This window comes from Tripterygium wilfordii, chromosome 16 (assembly GCF_013401445.1).
Source record: "Tripterygium wilfordii isolate XIE 37 chromosome 16, ASM1340144v1, whole genome shotgun sequence".
NCBI classification, from domain to species: Eukaryota; Viridiplantae; Streptophyta; class Magnoliopsida; order Celastrales; family Celastraceae; genus Tripterygium; species Tripterygium wilfordii.
The window spans coordinates 1,455,904-1,471,772 of record NC_052247.1 but is presented as its reverse complement, the minus strand read 5'-3'; the positions used below and the strand labels follow the sequence as shown (position 1 = coordinate 1,471,772).

The following is a 15,869-nucleotide window of genomic DNA, read 5'->3' as shown; positions in this document are numbered from 1 at the left end:
ACATTTGCCCTAGATTTCTACGTGATCTTAAATATGTATAAAAATAAATAAATAAATAAAAAAGGGAACAAGCTGAGAAACAATAATGGTAGACACAAAGTTTTGAAATGTGCATAGTATGACAAGTGTGGATGATAATATAATAAAAGTACAAAGCTCCACGTCTTGAGTTTCTGTGTCCCATGTAACTCGTGTACATATAATTACTAAAATATTTCATGAACAGGTTGTCATTACTCATTACCTAGTTCCCATGTTTGAAATTAAAGTTTGTGTTTGTTTGACTCCATGAACACATGAATAGAATTCTCGGATCTTGGTCTTTAAAATAACGCAATTATTTCAACACCAAACAGGCCATAACCATATAGACTCCTCACAGTCAACACGTACGTACAGTTGTGGTTGTAGTAAAATATTTACATGAACAGGTTCGCATTCTAAACATTTATTCTCCTTCCACACACAGTCACAGTTTCTCTTCTGAAATCTCTGACCATTCATGCATAATATATTTTCTTTCTAATCCATCTTTTCCAGTGACCATCGATATATATATGTATATAAATATATGTACATAACTATATCTATAGCACCACATCGTGGACGGTGGACCTAACTTAGACTTTATGATCATGTGACCAGTTTTAATGTTGTATTCAATTCTTGTCATTTTTTTTAATTCCTACGTTAATTGTTTGCAAATTATAATTTATTAATATGTTAATTGTTTGCAAATGATAAAGGTATCTCTCTGGGACTATAACACATTAACACTTCCCCACCAGACCCAACAAATGTACATGGATGAAATTCTTTAGGATCGAGTTTTTGTTTTAATTCCATATTATAAATCGGATCGGATTCTCATGAGAGTATCATATAAACCCAACCCAAAAAACTCGAAGAGGTATTATTCGCTCTGAGCCTAGCTAAGACTCACACTATTTTGTCCTTAAAAATGTCATCTTGATTGATATCATTGAATCTTTATTTGTAAAGTGACTTACATCTAATTGATGTGAGATACAACTTTAAATTATATGAAATTGCCATTGGCACAAAACTTGACTTTAATTAATTTATTTGTTTAATTTAATCATTCATTTAATGAATGAATAAATGCCAATTTGATTATTACACACTTAAAGCGAAACTTGAAATTAATTACATGGAGTATATGAACAGGAGACAGCTCATTGGGAGTTGACAACGTAGCCATGCATGCATTCCACTTCTCACGAATCTTTGTCTCCCCGTTTGTTCAAAGCCTTTGTACTATTTGACTTTACCAACTAACCATGGTTAATCCATTTCAGAAGTAATTAATTAATTAATTAACCCAAATCCCAATGGTCTTTAATACATATTTTTCACCAATATATGCGGCACTAAAGTTGGCTTTATTTAATGCTCACAGCTTCACACCACAAACCAATAAGTTATATAAATTTGGTCATCTTTTTCATGATCTTAACAATAATCCGCAAAATCTTCAAATTTTTTTGTTTACTTAACAAGATTTTTCTCCTAATTTTGGTCAAACCAAATATACTAATTTGAATTTTTCGTTGTTGTTACATGTAGACAGAGTCAAACCTAGAAAATCATTTTTGGTGTAAAGTATAAATTTACTCTTTCGACATCTGATATGAGCCCACAAACTATGACCGTCAGGCACGTAGAAATTTCTCACATCATGATAGGATAAATTAGACTAAAACCCAACATATGACCACAAGTATATTTCTCCGAGTGGGAATACGAAACCCTACTCCAATGCCTACCAAAATGGACTAACAGGTCAAGGATGACATACAAAATAAGACCAACAGTTTTGCTCTTAATTTTTTGTGTCACTCTTCACACTGTATGAGATGCTAAAACATCTAATCTAGATTGATTAGCCTACTAAGCTCTTCTTGATTGCTTTCGAACTTGGACATAGACGCAGAAAATAAGACCAATAATTTTGCAAAACCAAACAATAGTTGCAGCTGATTAATTAGCTACAAAAGTTATTGATACAAATGTTCAAAGATTGGATGAAGAAATGAAATTCAAAAGGGGAGAAGCCAATAAAACACTAAAATCAAGCTACAATATTAATCCCTGACTGTACAATTACTGGGTGCATGATTCCTCATTCTCTAGTCTCAAATGTTGCCACTACTTGAATCTGCAAGTAAAGAATTAGCCTTCTGGCTTTCTTCAAAAACTCACTGCGGCCACAACAAACAAATAGCAAAATGTAAGGAAACTCAGTTGACAATCCAATGTAGGGGAGAAAATGGACTAGGAACAATGGTGCAGCAAAACTACCTGACGGGTTCATCTCCGGTGCGCTTGACAGCGCCGGCCTATAGCACACTGCTGATCAGCATCTCTGAACTTGAGAGACCAAACATGCTGGTGACTCTTCGTATGAACTAAGGACTGAAGGGTCTAGGGTTCTAACAACATTGTCCGATTCCATGAACACCTTGCAGTGGCTAGTCTTCAACGCAAGATCAACCTTTTGATGATTTTTGTAACATGGAGACCCTTCATCTGATGAGCTTTCCATGGGACCATTTTGCAGTATTTCAGAACCAGAACCATCAGAAACCATTTTCTCTAAATTCCCGTCTGATGAAGTATTCCCGGTAGCAGTATCGCCAGAGCAGCTCTGAGAAGTACTCTGCTGCTCCGGTAGAATGAGTTGACCGAACAAAAAGAAATGAGGTGTCTTTGATTCATTGTTTTCCTTCGAGATATGAGCAGAATTTCCCATTGTTAGCTTGCAAGATATGCTCTCGTTGTTTTCAGTCTTTCCCACATAGTTGCCATTTGGGATTTCATATGTTGGGGGAGCATGATCAAGCTGCTCGAAACCAACTGGAAACAGACCCAACTGCAGTTTGTTGTAGTGGAGATCTGAAGGTGGCCCAAATTGACCATGCCTGGCTCCCTGTATGCCTGTAGGTATGTTTTCAGAAAGGCAACATAAGGGACTATTGGATGCGAGGGGATTGCCGGTGAACGATGGCATTGGAAGGTGATTCATGAAAGAAGAAAAGTCTGGATGTTGTGGAAGCCGTAATTTCTTTCTTGGTGGCGAGAAGGGCGAAAGATGAATCGCTGGGATGTTCGATACCAGTTCAACCAACCATGGGTTAACACGCTTCACGTTCTGCAGTAAATCTGGTTCGTCCCACGCGACCTATAAGACATTCGAACCAAATCTAGATTCAGAACAACAAATTTACAAGCCTAAAACAAACCCCGCCTGAAACTTCACTGAAATATGCAGGAACAGAATCACAAAATGAATCGATAAAGTCCAATCTATTTCACAGATCCAATACATATATAGTTTACTTGCTCTCAGATATGGCAATAACTTTCGTTTCACGGTGTTATCAAGATGTGCTCGTAGCGATAAATCTCGAGTTACAAGTATGCTCAACTCAAGTCAGTCTAGAAGCAAAATGATTCAACATTTCAGTAAACAAGATGGTTTCTTTATCCATTCCAGACCCACAAGTTCAACTGTCACAAAAGTGTTGCAATATCGTGTTCGTCGATTCAATACCGGTGAGAATTGAACCACAATTCATATCAATTTATCACAAGTGCATATAGAACAAGCATTGTAAATTAATCCGCAATGAAAATCAGCAAAAGAACAATAATGATAGGGCATAAATAGAGATGATGAGATCCAGTACCTGCAGAAGTCTCCATGGAGAACTTGGGTAACGGATAGGGTCAACAACCTGAACAGAAGATATGGTTCCCATAAACCAACTAATCCGAGATGAATCCTCGGTTTCGAATGCCATTTTGAACCGCATCCCAGAACACCATTGGATCTGCATTGCAGACCTCACAGACAAGGCTTTGACACAGAACTCGGGAGTGCTAGCGCGAGGATAGTAAACAACCTCAAAGGGTTTCCCATTGGAAGCAAGTGTTGCAGCTTCAACAACAGACTCAATCCTCACCTTTCCCCTCAAATCTCCATTAAAATTCTTTCTCATTGGTTTCCCCTCACACTCTCTCATAAACATGGAGGAATACCCACCATTTCCAGCTGTGGAATTCCATCCAACTGTACTGTCAAATCCACCCCCAATCCCTCTCTTAGCCCTACGAATCCCAACGCAAAGATCCCCATTCTCCGCCCTAAAGAACACAATCGAATCTCCAGCCACAAGCTTCTTCTGGTTCACAAAATTACTCCACCCAGTCGTCAAGAGATGACGACGGGGCGTCCCCCTATAAATATGCCTAAACTTCCAAGTCTCACCATGAACATCCTTAGCAAGAATGGTTTGCACAGGAGGCTCAGCTCTGTAATCCAACCTAGGAAATATAGTCTCCGCGCAATAACGAGGAACAGAGAAACCCCCACCATTGTTAGCATCAGATTGAGTCAATGTCTTAGCAAAAGAAGCCGGCTTCTCTCGGCTATCAACCCCACCAATTCCATCAAATTCAATACCATTAACACCACCATAATCATCAAAATAGTTACAATCTCTTAAAGGAATCAGCTTTATTGTGGCATAGACCTCATCAGACTCAGAGTCTGCCAGGTATTGAATTGCAGATACCCTGCAAGGGATTAATGGAGGAATCCGAGAATTCCCAAAATCCACAGTCCCTCGGGCGTGTTCAGCGTGGCCCTGAGGAAAGTAGAAGACCTCGGAGTTCACTGGTGGCATTTGAACCATTCCACCAGCACAGGCATGCCATAGTTGAGAATCTAAGCTCTTTTGTGGCTTCCTCCTCTGTTCTTTCATTGAATCCATCACTGTAATCATCGAGTTTCTGCCAGAATAATCAAAACCCACAAAAATAAATAAATAAAAACAGCGGATAATACATCAATGAACAAATCAAAGAACACCAAAAAGAAAACAATATCAGAAGATTACCTTCTAATCTTATTCTCTGGAGCCAACCAAGTGATTAAATAAGTGAATCTCGATTTGGGTTCTCTCAAAAACGTCTGAAACCAAATTCTGATTTCACACAAGTGAGGATGGAAGTTTGGGGAGTGTTAATAAGAGAGTGTGGACAGTGTTCACGCGTTGCCGACCAGACGCTCTGGGATTTGACAAGATAGAAAGAACAAGAGATAGAAAACAAAACAGAACAGAGGTTTCTCGGAGACGAAAGCAGAGGAGAAAGAGAGCGAGGGAGAGAGATATGCTTGGTTTTTCAATGGCTTTGGATCGCAAGAGTCCAAGACATCTGACAAAACTCAGGTAGATTTCAATTCCAATCTTAATATATTTGTTTGCTTTTCCTGCTAATTAGTTACTTCATTCAACTACTATTTCTCTTCTAAGACACAATCAGTTTCCACTCTCACTCGCACCATCTGCGGCGCGTGTTAACACAATTAAAAATGTGAATTTTTTTAGATTAAAGATAGTTTAATAATTGGCCCATAAATAGAATTATTTAGGTGCAAAAATGGTATAAAACCAAATTAGTAAATTCACGTTTTCCCAAATCAAAAATTAGATTTGATTGTTATGTAACTTTTACGTGGTGATCTAGTCGGTTATAAAGCCTGAATAAAAAGGAAAAAGAAAGTTGATAGGTTAGGTGCCATTGTAAATTTAATGACTAAAAATGAATGTGAATTTTAGAAAATAATTTTTTTAATGAAAATTAATGGAGAAGAAGAATTCATCATTCATGTAATGAGTGTTATAATGTAATTCTACTTCGCTGATAGCTTATTTAGTGAATCTTTATGAGGTTAAATCTTATGGAATCGAAAGATTCTGAGTTCAATTTTCATTGAGAACAATACGTTGTTAGAACTGTGTGAAATTTGGTTGTAAGATTTGTTTTAACGTGATTGTTAAGATTAGTGATATATTACTTGCCACAACATATTTTTGTCAAATTTCACTGTTTAAACCCTCAAATAGGCCTTTTAAGGTTATAGGGACATTTTCCTAATTTTATATTTTTCATTTCATAAGGATTGTAGTCAATCTTAGGACTCATTGTCATTTGTCTTTGAAAAAAATTAATCAAAACTTGCGAGTATTTTCTCTTTATCTAGTGAATTCTAATGTTGTTTTTTCAGATTTAATGTTGGTTAGTCTTTTCGATTATTTTCGTCTACATTAAAAAACTTTTGTGCATGGATGTGTGACGGGTTGTTTAGACCTACATCGAATATATAAAGGATAAATTTGTATGATATGGTTGTTGATTAAAAAAATATGAAAAAAAAGTGTTAAAAGAGTTTACTCCTGCCAATGTGCCATTGCCATCCCAAGGAAGTGACTAGCACGCGACACGAAACACAAGTGGGGCAATGGAAGCTATCTTTCAGGATCACAAAAAGAAGCCTCCAAAAACATTAAACGAAAAACCACAAAACAATTTATTTTATATTTATTTTATTATATATTTGGATAATCCCAACACCCCGAGTTTTTGGGGTTTTCCATATCTCGGCATTGTCAAAATATCGCGGAGGTTACACGTCATTGCACTGAAATCAAGGCAACCCCCTAACCATACACATTTGACTACAGTTAAAAAAGAAGTTCACTTTGTCTGAGTCCCCTAACTCTTCGGGACTAGCCATGGTTAACTTAACTTAACTAAACCCCTAAGGTGTCGGGTCTGGTTTAGTTAACTACACTCATTGGTCAACAACTGGACTCTCTGTGTCCCTCAATTCCTGGTGGTTTGTTAACTGTGTTTCTTGATCTTTTGGTTCATGACTGATCTGGTCAGTGTAATTTTTAGGGATTAGCGTATGAACTTGTAAGGGTGCTTTTTGGTAAATTCAGATAATGAATTTTGGGACTTAATCTGATTATTATTATTATGTCTTAATCTGATGTGATTAAGATAATTATAGTTTGGTTATATATCTGAGTGTAGATAGAGAACATATTCAGTTAGATATGGCAAAACTTTGTCCGATCCGGACAACTAATTGAATTTATCTGACCTTGATTACATCAAGTTTGTACATAAGATATATATCCAAAGTCCAGGTCCAAACACAAAATTTTTGTCCGATTTAAAACTGGGTTTGTATTTAAACACATAAATCTTGTCCGGTTTACTTGTCCGAACCCTAACATGGATTAGATTATTGTCTGATTTACTTGTTCGGATTTAAAACAATCCTGTTTGTTCAAGTTAGTATGTCCAATATCCAATCCAAGTTAGGGTCCGAACATATATATATTTCGTAAACACGTGATGTTGTTTGAGTCGAAATCAATTTTTTGTCACTTCTATATTTAGTGATCTTGGTATGTCATATCATATGTCGATGTGGTATATCAGGACCAATAATATTGTGATATTTCATGGGTCGTGATGCTAAATCATCAGTGATTGAGGATGAAAGTAGTTAGTTTATAAGTACTCAAATTTCGAATCATCCTCAACCACTCATGATTTGAAATCAACCTCCAATGAAATGTCACAATATTATTGGTCCCGATACACCACGTAGATATATGACATGACATACGAGAACCATTGATTTTTTCACTCGATAATAAGAACAAGTCATTGTGATAATAATGTGTCTCGAAGAAAAGCCAAAGATAATCGGCACTAATCGGACAAGTTCGGTCGGTCTCATTACAGGACAATTTGTTCATGATCCTAGTTTTTGAGGAAGCAAATATTAGAAAGTTGAAAGTTTGTTTGAAAATATTAAAGAACAATTTTACAATATTTATATTTGATCAGATTCTTCTTCTTTCTGAATGAGTTCAAACATCAACTACAATACAAAAATGAAATTAATATTTTCATTGTTGTTAACGAAGTAATTAGGTGTTTTTTTGTTCTATTTAAGAATCTGATTACTTGTATTATCATATTCTCTCCAAATATTTTAGTAAGTCTTAATTATCAGACGAAATTAGATGTTCTGTTACTAACATGTTTACTTACATTGTGTGCAATGTCTTTGGTTTCGAAGCTCTGCGTTTAAAGGATTTGCGAATCCCTTGCTTATTCAAAACTTTTCAAGATTCGTCGCATGGTATCCAAGTTGAGAGAGATAAATTGAACAAGAATGGACGCACTCTATTGGGATGTACTATTGAATCTAAAAATTGAGATTGTCCGCTAAGAATTATGATAAAGCAGCTTTTGAATGTCTCGGACTTTATTTTATCAAAAGATGATGAGAACGTAAATTCCTTACCTTATACGTTGGAGAGACTGTTTCTTGCACAATTTTTTTTTTTAAAAATATCACAGTTGATTGGTTCGAACTCCCGACATCCGGCATCATAGACTCTAAGTTTGGAGAGATAACCAACTCGACTATCGCTAAGTGATTTTACATATTTACCTGGGTTGTGCCTTAGAACAAAAGGATTGAAGACAGGACTTGTGCACATAGAGACCCCCCTCAAAGGTTTAATTCCAGGCCACTTGAAAGAGACACCCTAACCAGCACATATTGGCTACAAATGGAAATGAATGAATCAGACAGAAACAGTTGGAGAAGGAAACAAGCATTGACAAAGACACCCAATATTGGCTCACACAAAACTTGTCCCAACAAACTTTACACCTTGACCTCCCCCACCAATTTAATAATTGGATTCTAATTATAAGTCATGACCTCTCATCACATCAAAATAATATTGGCTCACTAGCTAGCTACAAGAAACTGTCCAAAACATACATTAAAAGTTTGAATGTCTTTTGGTTGTCTTTCTTCATGTGGGCCTTCAATTAGGACCCCAAATTGAATTGTACTAGACAAATTTTGTTATGTATAATTTTGTCTTTTAACTAAAAATCTATCTAAGACACGGTTATTTAGACCCCGCTCTACATGGTAAACTATGGGTGTGCAAGTTTGGTGATAACATAATTGATGAATCTATCTGGGGTCAGACAATATGAACTTGAGAGGTTTGCGTTCGATTCTTAATGGGAACAACAATTTTGTGGCCACCATATCACTTTGACCTAACGTATCATATCATCAAGTGAGAAACTTATGTATGCATGGACATGACGACCTGAGGTTAAGCTCATAGAAAATGTCAAAAAAGCATATACTTATATAATGTCGTTCTTTATTACCCATACAATTAAAACTAACAAATGTGAGATACAAGTCTCACCTCACACAATTAACTGCAATACAAAACAAAAATTGATCATGGAAATTAACTTATTGGAATTTGCAACACTACATGTGAGTTGTTACTATTATTGACAATTACTAAGAATGAAAATTACTGAACCTATAATTTAGTAGTGAGAACAACATTAACATTAATTTTTAACACTTGGGGATCTTTGTTCTTATCGAACCGAATGTAAGTTTCTATCAATAGTTCCATGACAAACGAGCCACTCACAGTAGTAACTAAATCATTAACACTGCCGGACGACGATGGAGCTTAAGCAAGGTAAACAACTTTTACACACAAGATTCTTGTATTGGACTGAATCCGGATAGATAGAATATGCGCACATCTTACCCGACATAATATGTGGAGATTTTGTTTTTCAAGAATTAAACATGTGACCTTTAGATTGTATTACAATAATTCTATCACTGAGCCACATATTTATTGGAAAAAATAAATGACACTCGTGTATTAGGCTCCTACAATGAATGAGTTAAGGGATACGCAAAATATACACATACCTTATTACCACATAATATATAGAAGACTATTTTCAGGAATTCAACATGTGAACTCAAACTTATATCCATGTAACTCTATTTTACAAACAGTTTTTTTGGAAAAAAAGACAAAATAAACCGGCCACGCTAATCTGACAGCCTCAGCAACACGGCAATTCCATTATCGTACGTGTAAGCATCTCCGTGGAACCGACTTGATCGTTGATGTGATGTGGTGTTTTGAAATAACAAAAGAAAAAATCATTTTGATCGGACTGTCCGACACGATTTTGTGTGGTGATGAAAATTGGGACCCGCAAAGTAGTGGGTCCCATAAAAGAATCTCTGTCGTTTCTTGTAGGAATGGGCCTTGCCGACGTACTAAATTCTCCAGTTTTGTAGTAAAAACGCTGTCACTGTACATTTTACTGTCGAAGCCTTACATTTTCATTGTCAATATGTCAGTACAATTCTTAACAGCAAGGATAGAGTAATTAACGTTGTTACGCTGTTGGGGCTCATTTGTTTGTTGTGTTCATATATGTAGTGGAAGCTTGAAACAGTGAACAAAAGACCCAACCCACACTAGCAGCAACAAGACTAAGCACAGCACAAGTGCACGACCACGACGGCTGGCCTCGCCGTTTCAGGTTCAGCAGACACTTGAGTTTGAGCTCTTAGACGGTAGACTAGTAGTGACGTGAGTGCATGATGAGGCCTGAGGAAGAGAAGACGGAAGCGGAAACTTGTTAAGGTTATTCTTGGCTTGATTTTGGGATGCTTTAGGAATCTCGATTTTGGATTGATTTTGAACTGCTTTAAAAATTTTACTTTAAAATTATGGTGCCCTGAGCCAGCCTGTTGTCCAAAGCTCACTTGGGCTACTTTAGGCACGGGTCGACCCGGGTTTAATTAGCGGAGGGAGGGAGGTTTGATGAGTTTGCAAACCTAATGGTTTAAGAGAATCTTCATAGCTCACATTCAGATTTAGTACACTTGTTATTTTATCCATCTTGATACCTTGGATCTATTCTTGAGGTTTTCTTCTCATTCTTTAGGTACATTAATTAATATGCATCCTATATATTGACATTAAATCCTCAAATTATGGCATAATTTGCTCCTCAAATTATGGCATAATTTGCTCCTCAAATTATGGAATAATTTGCTCCTCAAATTATGGAATAATTTGCTCCTCAAATTATGGCATAATTTGTCCCATAATTTGCTCCTCAAATTATGGAACCTTTGTCCCATAATTTGCTCATCAAATTATGGAACATTTGTCTTAAGGTGTAATGTTTGATGCCTATATATATGAGGTTGTAATTGTAATGTTTGATCAATATACATACACAACAAATATTGCCTCTATTCTTCTCTACAATTGCTCCTATTTTTCTACATGGTATCGGAGCAGGTCATGTAGTAGAAACATTACAGGGAAATATGGTAAATTACACTTTAAATCCAATTTCCCTTATAAATGAGTTTGCAACCTATCTTCAGGAGAAGGGAAGAGTAAATTACACCTCAAATTCAATACATGGAGCTTCTGGTATAGGACACTCTAATTCCACAACCCTCCTTGGTAAGTTTGCTGGGTTCTTATCAAACTCGGGACATCAATCCAATGACAACTTTGAAGGTATTTTCAGTGCACTCTCTACTGCTATAGAATTTAATACCGTGCATGATTTTTGGATTGTTGATTCTGGTGCCACCGATCATATGACAAATAAATTAACCAATTTGTCTGACTTCAAAAAATTTTCTACTCCATCCCATGTGTCAATTGCCAATGGGAATGGTGTTCCTGTTCTTGGTGAAAGGTAAACTTAAATTGTTGTCTAAAGATGTGACTTCAATGGCTTTATATGTTCCATCTTTTCCAGTCAAGTTACTTTCGGTTAGAAAACTCACTCAAGCTTTAAATTGTTGTGTTATATTTCTTCCTCATGAGGTACTTTTTCAAGATCTTGTCACTAAAAAGATCATTGGTAGAGGATTTTTTCTACAAGGTCTCTACTACATCTCAGGAAATTTTCAACCTAGTAAAAGTACTCAAGTCTCGTTTTTTCCTTCTTCCTCGGCAGATCATGTTCTCTGGCATCAACGTTTAGCACATCCTTCAGATAATATTCTCACTAAATTGTTGCCAAATGTTGATACCAATTATTTTTCTTGTGAAATTTGTCATTTGTCAAAATCTACTAGATTACCTTTTGTGTCTTCTTCTTCTAGAACTACTAGAATGTTTGAACTTGTTCACTCCGATGTTTGGGGACCTACTCTTGAATCAATTGATGGTTTTAAATACTTTGTTACATTTATTGATGATTTCTCACGTGTTACTTGGGTGTACTTGTTGAGATCAAAAAGTGAAGTTATGAATATCTTCAAAGATTTTCATATGCTTGTTCAGACTCAATTTTCCTCTAAAATTCAAACACTTCGTTCTGATAATGGCACAGAATTCATGTCTAAAAATATGACACAGTATTTATATTCTCATGGCATTGTGCATCAGACTAGTTGTGTTGGTACTCCTCAACAGAACGGAGTAGCAGAACGCAAAAATAGAGACTTGTTGGAAAAAACTCGTGCTTTTATGCTTCACATGCATGTTCCAAAAGTTTTTTGGTCTTATGGAGTATTAGCAGCAGTTTATATCATTAATCGGCTTCCGAGCCGAGTGCTGTCTTTTAAATCTCCCCTTGAAGTTTTGCAGGGGAAAACTATTGATGTGTCTCACTTGAAAGTATTTGGTTGCACTTGCTTTGTGCATATACAAGCAGCTTATCGTGATAAGCTTGATGCCCGAGCTGCTAAGTGTATTTTTCTGGGGTATTCTTCGACCCAGAAAGGGTATAAATGTTATCATCCTGATTCTCGAAGATTATTTGTCTCCAGAGATGTTATGTTTGAAGAAGCAACACCTTATTATACAAATTCTCAAGATGATTTAGAGGACGTGTTTCCCTTGCCTATATCCGAGATTATTTCTGAAGGGGTTCCTCACAAGCCTAATATTGCTGAGTTTGTTCCGCACCAGGCCACTGAAAATCCTCCAACTGGACAAGCTGAACTCCTTCCAAATGTTCTAGCTGAAAATTTGGTTGAAAATCCTCCAGCTGAACAGCCCGAGAATCTCCAAGATGTGCATGTGCTTGCTTCCACTAATAATCATGAGGTGCTTGCTTCCACTAATAATCATGAGGTTTCACCGTCATTGGTTCGACGGAATCCTACTCGAAATCGCGTCCCTCCAACAAAACTTCAAGATTATGTCACTTTTTCTGCTTGCCATCCTCTCTCCAAGTATGTCACTTATCATCGTCTTTCCTCAGCTCATGTGGCATTTCTCACCGCTATTTCTACTGTTCATGAACCTAAGAATTTCAAGGAAGCAAATTCTCAGGAAATATGGCGACAAGCTATGGGTGAAGAGCTTCAAGCTCTTGCTGAAAATCAAACTTGGAGTGTTGTTAAACTTCCTCCTGGAAAACAACCAGTGGGGAGCCGCTGGGTATATAAAACTAAATTTCACTCGGATGGCACCATTGACAGACATAAAGCTCGCCTTGTGGCCCAGGGATTTACTCAAACCTTTGGTGTAGATTACAAAGAGACGTTTGCTCCTGTTGCTAAGATGAATACAGTGCGTACTCTCCTCTCAGTTGCCGTAAATTGTGGATGGTCTATGAGTCAAATGGACGTCAAAAATGCTTTCCTGCATGGGGATCTTGAAGAAGAAGTCTATATGAAACTACCTCCAGGACATCCACAGAGTTCGAATTCTTCTTTGGTTTGTCACCTACACAAATCAATCTATGGGTTGAAACAATCTCCGCGTGCTTGGCACGCCAAGTTAAGTACCGTTCTTCAAGAGGTTGGTTTCTCTCGCAGTACAGCTGATTCTTCCTTGTTCATTCGTCATTCTTCCAATACTATAGTGGTGGTCCTAATTTATGTTGATGATCTTATTATTGCTGGGAATAGTATTGATGCTATTTCTCAACTCAAAACCACTCTTCGATCTCGATTTCCTATTAAGGATCTTGGTTCCTTAAATTACTTTCTTGGCATTGAAATGGCAGTTTCCAGCAAAGGTTTATTTCTAAATCAAAGGAAGTATATTCTTGATTTGCTAGAGGAAACCGAAATGATGAATTCAAAGCCAGCATCCACTCCACTGGATAGCAAATTAAATCTTGATACAGCCAGTGAACCTTTACAAGGAGTTAGTGATTACCAACGGTTGGTTGGTAAGCTCATTTATCTCACTATTACTCGACCTGACATTGCTTATGGTGTAAGTCTTGTTAGCCAGTTCATGCACGCTCCTACTCTTTTCCATTTGGGCATTGTCAAACGAATCTTACGTTATCTCAAGGGTTCTATTGGTCGTGGCATAGTTCTAGCTAAGCACGGTCACTTACGGATTACAGGATATAGTGATTCTGATTGGGCTGGAAATGCCCTTGATCGAAAGTCCACTTCCGGCTATTGTATGTTTGTTGGTGGAAATCTTGTTTCTTGGCGTAGCAAAAAACAACATGTGGTTGCTCGTTCTAGTGCTGAAGCTGAATATCGTGCAATGGCATCCAGTGCATGTGAACTAATATGGCTTAAGAGTTTGCTCGCAGATTTGGGTTTTCCAAGTAGTCTTCCTATGACTCTCTTTTGTGATAATCAGGCTGCTATGCATATTGCTGCTAATCCCGTGTTTCATGAACGCACAAAACATATTGAAGTTGATTGTCATTTTATTCGTCATCAAGTTCAGAATCAAGTTATTCAAACAGTTTACACTCGAAGTCATGATCAACTTGCTGATGTTTTTACAAAGGTTCTGTCTTCTGGTCATTTTCACCGATTATTGTCCAAGCTTGGCTCAATCAATCCTCTTGATCCAGCTTGAGGGGGAGTATTGACATTAAATCCTCAAATTATGGCATAATTTGCTCCTCAAATTATGGCATAATTTGCTCCTCAAATTATGGAATAATTTGCTCCTCAAATTATGGCATAATTTGTCCCATAATTTGCTCCTCAAATTATGGAACCTTTGTCCCATAATTTGCTCATCAAATTATGGAACATTTGTCTTAAGGTGTAATGTTTGATGCCTATATATATGAGGTTGTAATTGTAATGTTTGATCAATATACATACACAACAAATATTGCCTCTATTCTTCTCTACAATTGCTCCTATTTTTCTACACTATACTTGTGTAGATGACTTGTTGTAGTGTTACTGTAGTTTGGTATGTCCAAACATAGATCATGATGGGAAAGACTTAAATTGGCTGTGGATGTGGTTGATAGGGCCTTTTAGTAGAGGAAGCACATAAAAAATAACAGGAACAACACTAGTGTCTCTCTACCATATGTACTAATCCAACCACATAGTCATATTGACTAGCCAGCCCCATTTGAGTAGTCTCATCAATAACATCAAAATTTATTACATCCTCCCAATACAAGTTTTTTTTTTGTCATTAATGATTTTTAACATTTTTTGAAGTGATGATGATACATACAAATTTATCTTTTCAACGTTTTGATATATATGGGTTTAAACTCGGATTGTCAAACTCATGCACATACAGAAGTTTCGCATCCGATGACATAGTAAGTTGGGATAAAGTCCAACGAGTGGACTCACGGATATTACTCCTATTGATAATCGAATTCAAAACCTCTCAAATCTATAAGATTTGGCTAAATACTATAATCTATAGCCAAACGAGTTATCATTAGTACCTAATAATACATACCAAGTTGTTGTTTACAACAATATTGACCCCTTGAAACATCACAATAAATAGTAGTAATTACATGACCATTGGTTTCCTCAAAATTGATTGCTAAACGTGTTTGACACGCAGGCAGAGGCCACCCACATGCCGCTCCGACAGGCGTAGGCGGCGGTCCCTTTCATTGCTTCAATACTCTCTCAGTCCCTCTACATTTGTGCAATACATGGCATCGTGGATTCTCATTTACAGCTCGCTCACATTGGACAAAGCCCATGTTTGAACCTAAAACCTTATTGGGTATTGTTTTTCAAATTTGTGAAAGCCCACAATAATTTCTGCACGAATCGGCCCAAAGGTTTCCACGTTTGGGCCTCGTATTAGTAAGCGAAGAATGGGAAAGGCCCATGATCCACCTTCCCTCGTATCAAGTCCCCTTCGGCCTTCCCCGACGCGGCA

At 37.0% G+C, this 15,869-nt stretch overlaps 1 protein-coding gene across 1 annotated transcript; it reads right to left on the bottom strand.

The window, feature by feature from the left end:
• Positions 1–1,952: 1,952 nt before the first annotated feature.
• Positions 1,953–5,232, bottom strand: LOC119980337 (auxin response factor 16-like). Its single transcript, XM_038823001.1, has 4 exons — positions 4,923–5,232; positions 3,711–4,815; positions 2,323–3,202; positions 1,953–2,222 (listed from the first exon to the last, which is right to left on the bottom strand). Exons 2-3 carry the CDS (start codon positions 4,806–4,808, stop codon positions 2,378–2,380), a joined length of 1,923 nt encoding a protein of 640 aa, XP_038678929.1. The 5' UTR covers positions 4,809–4,815; positions 4,923–5,232; the 3' UTR covers positions 1,953–2,222; positions 2,323–2,377.
• Between the last annotated feature and the right edge of the window lie 10,637 nt (positions 5,233–15,869).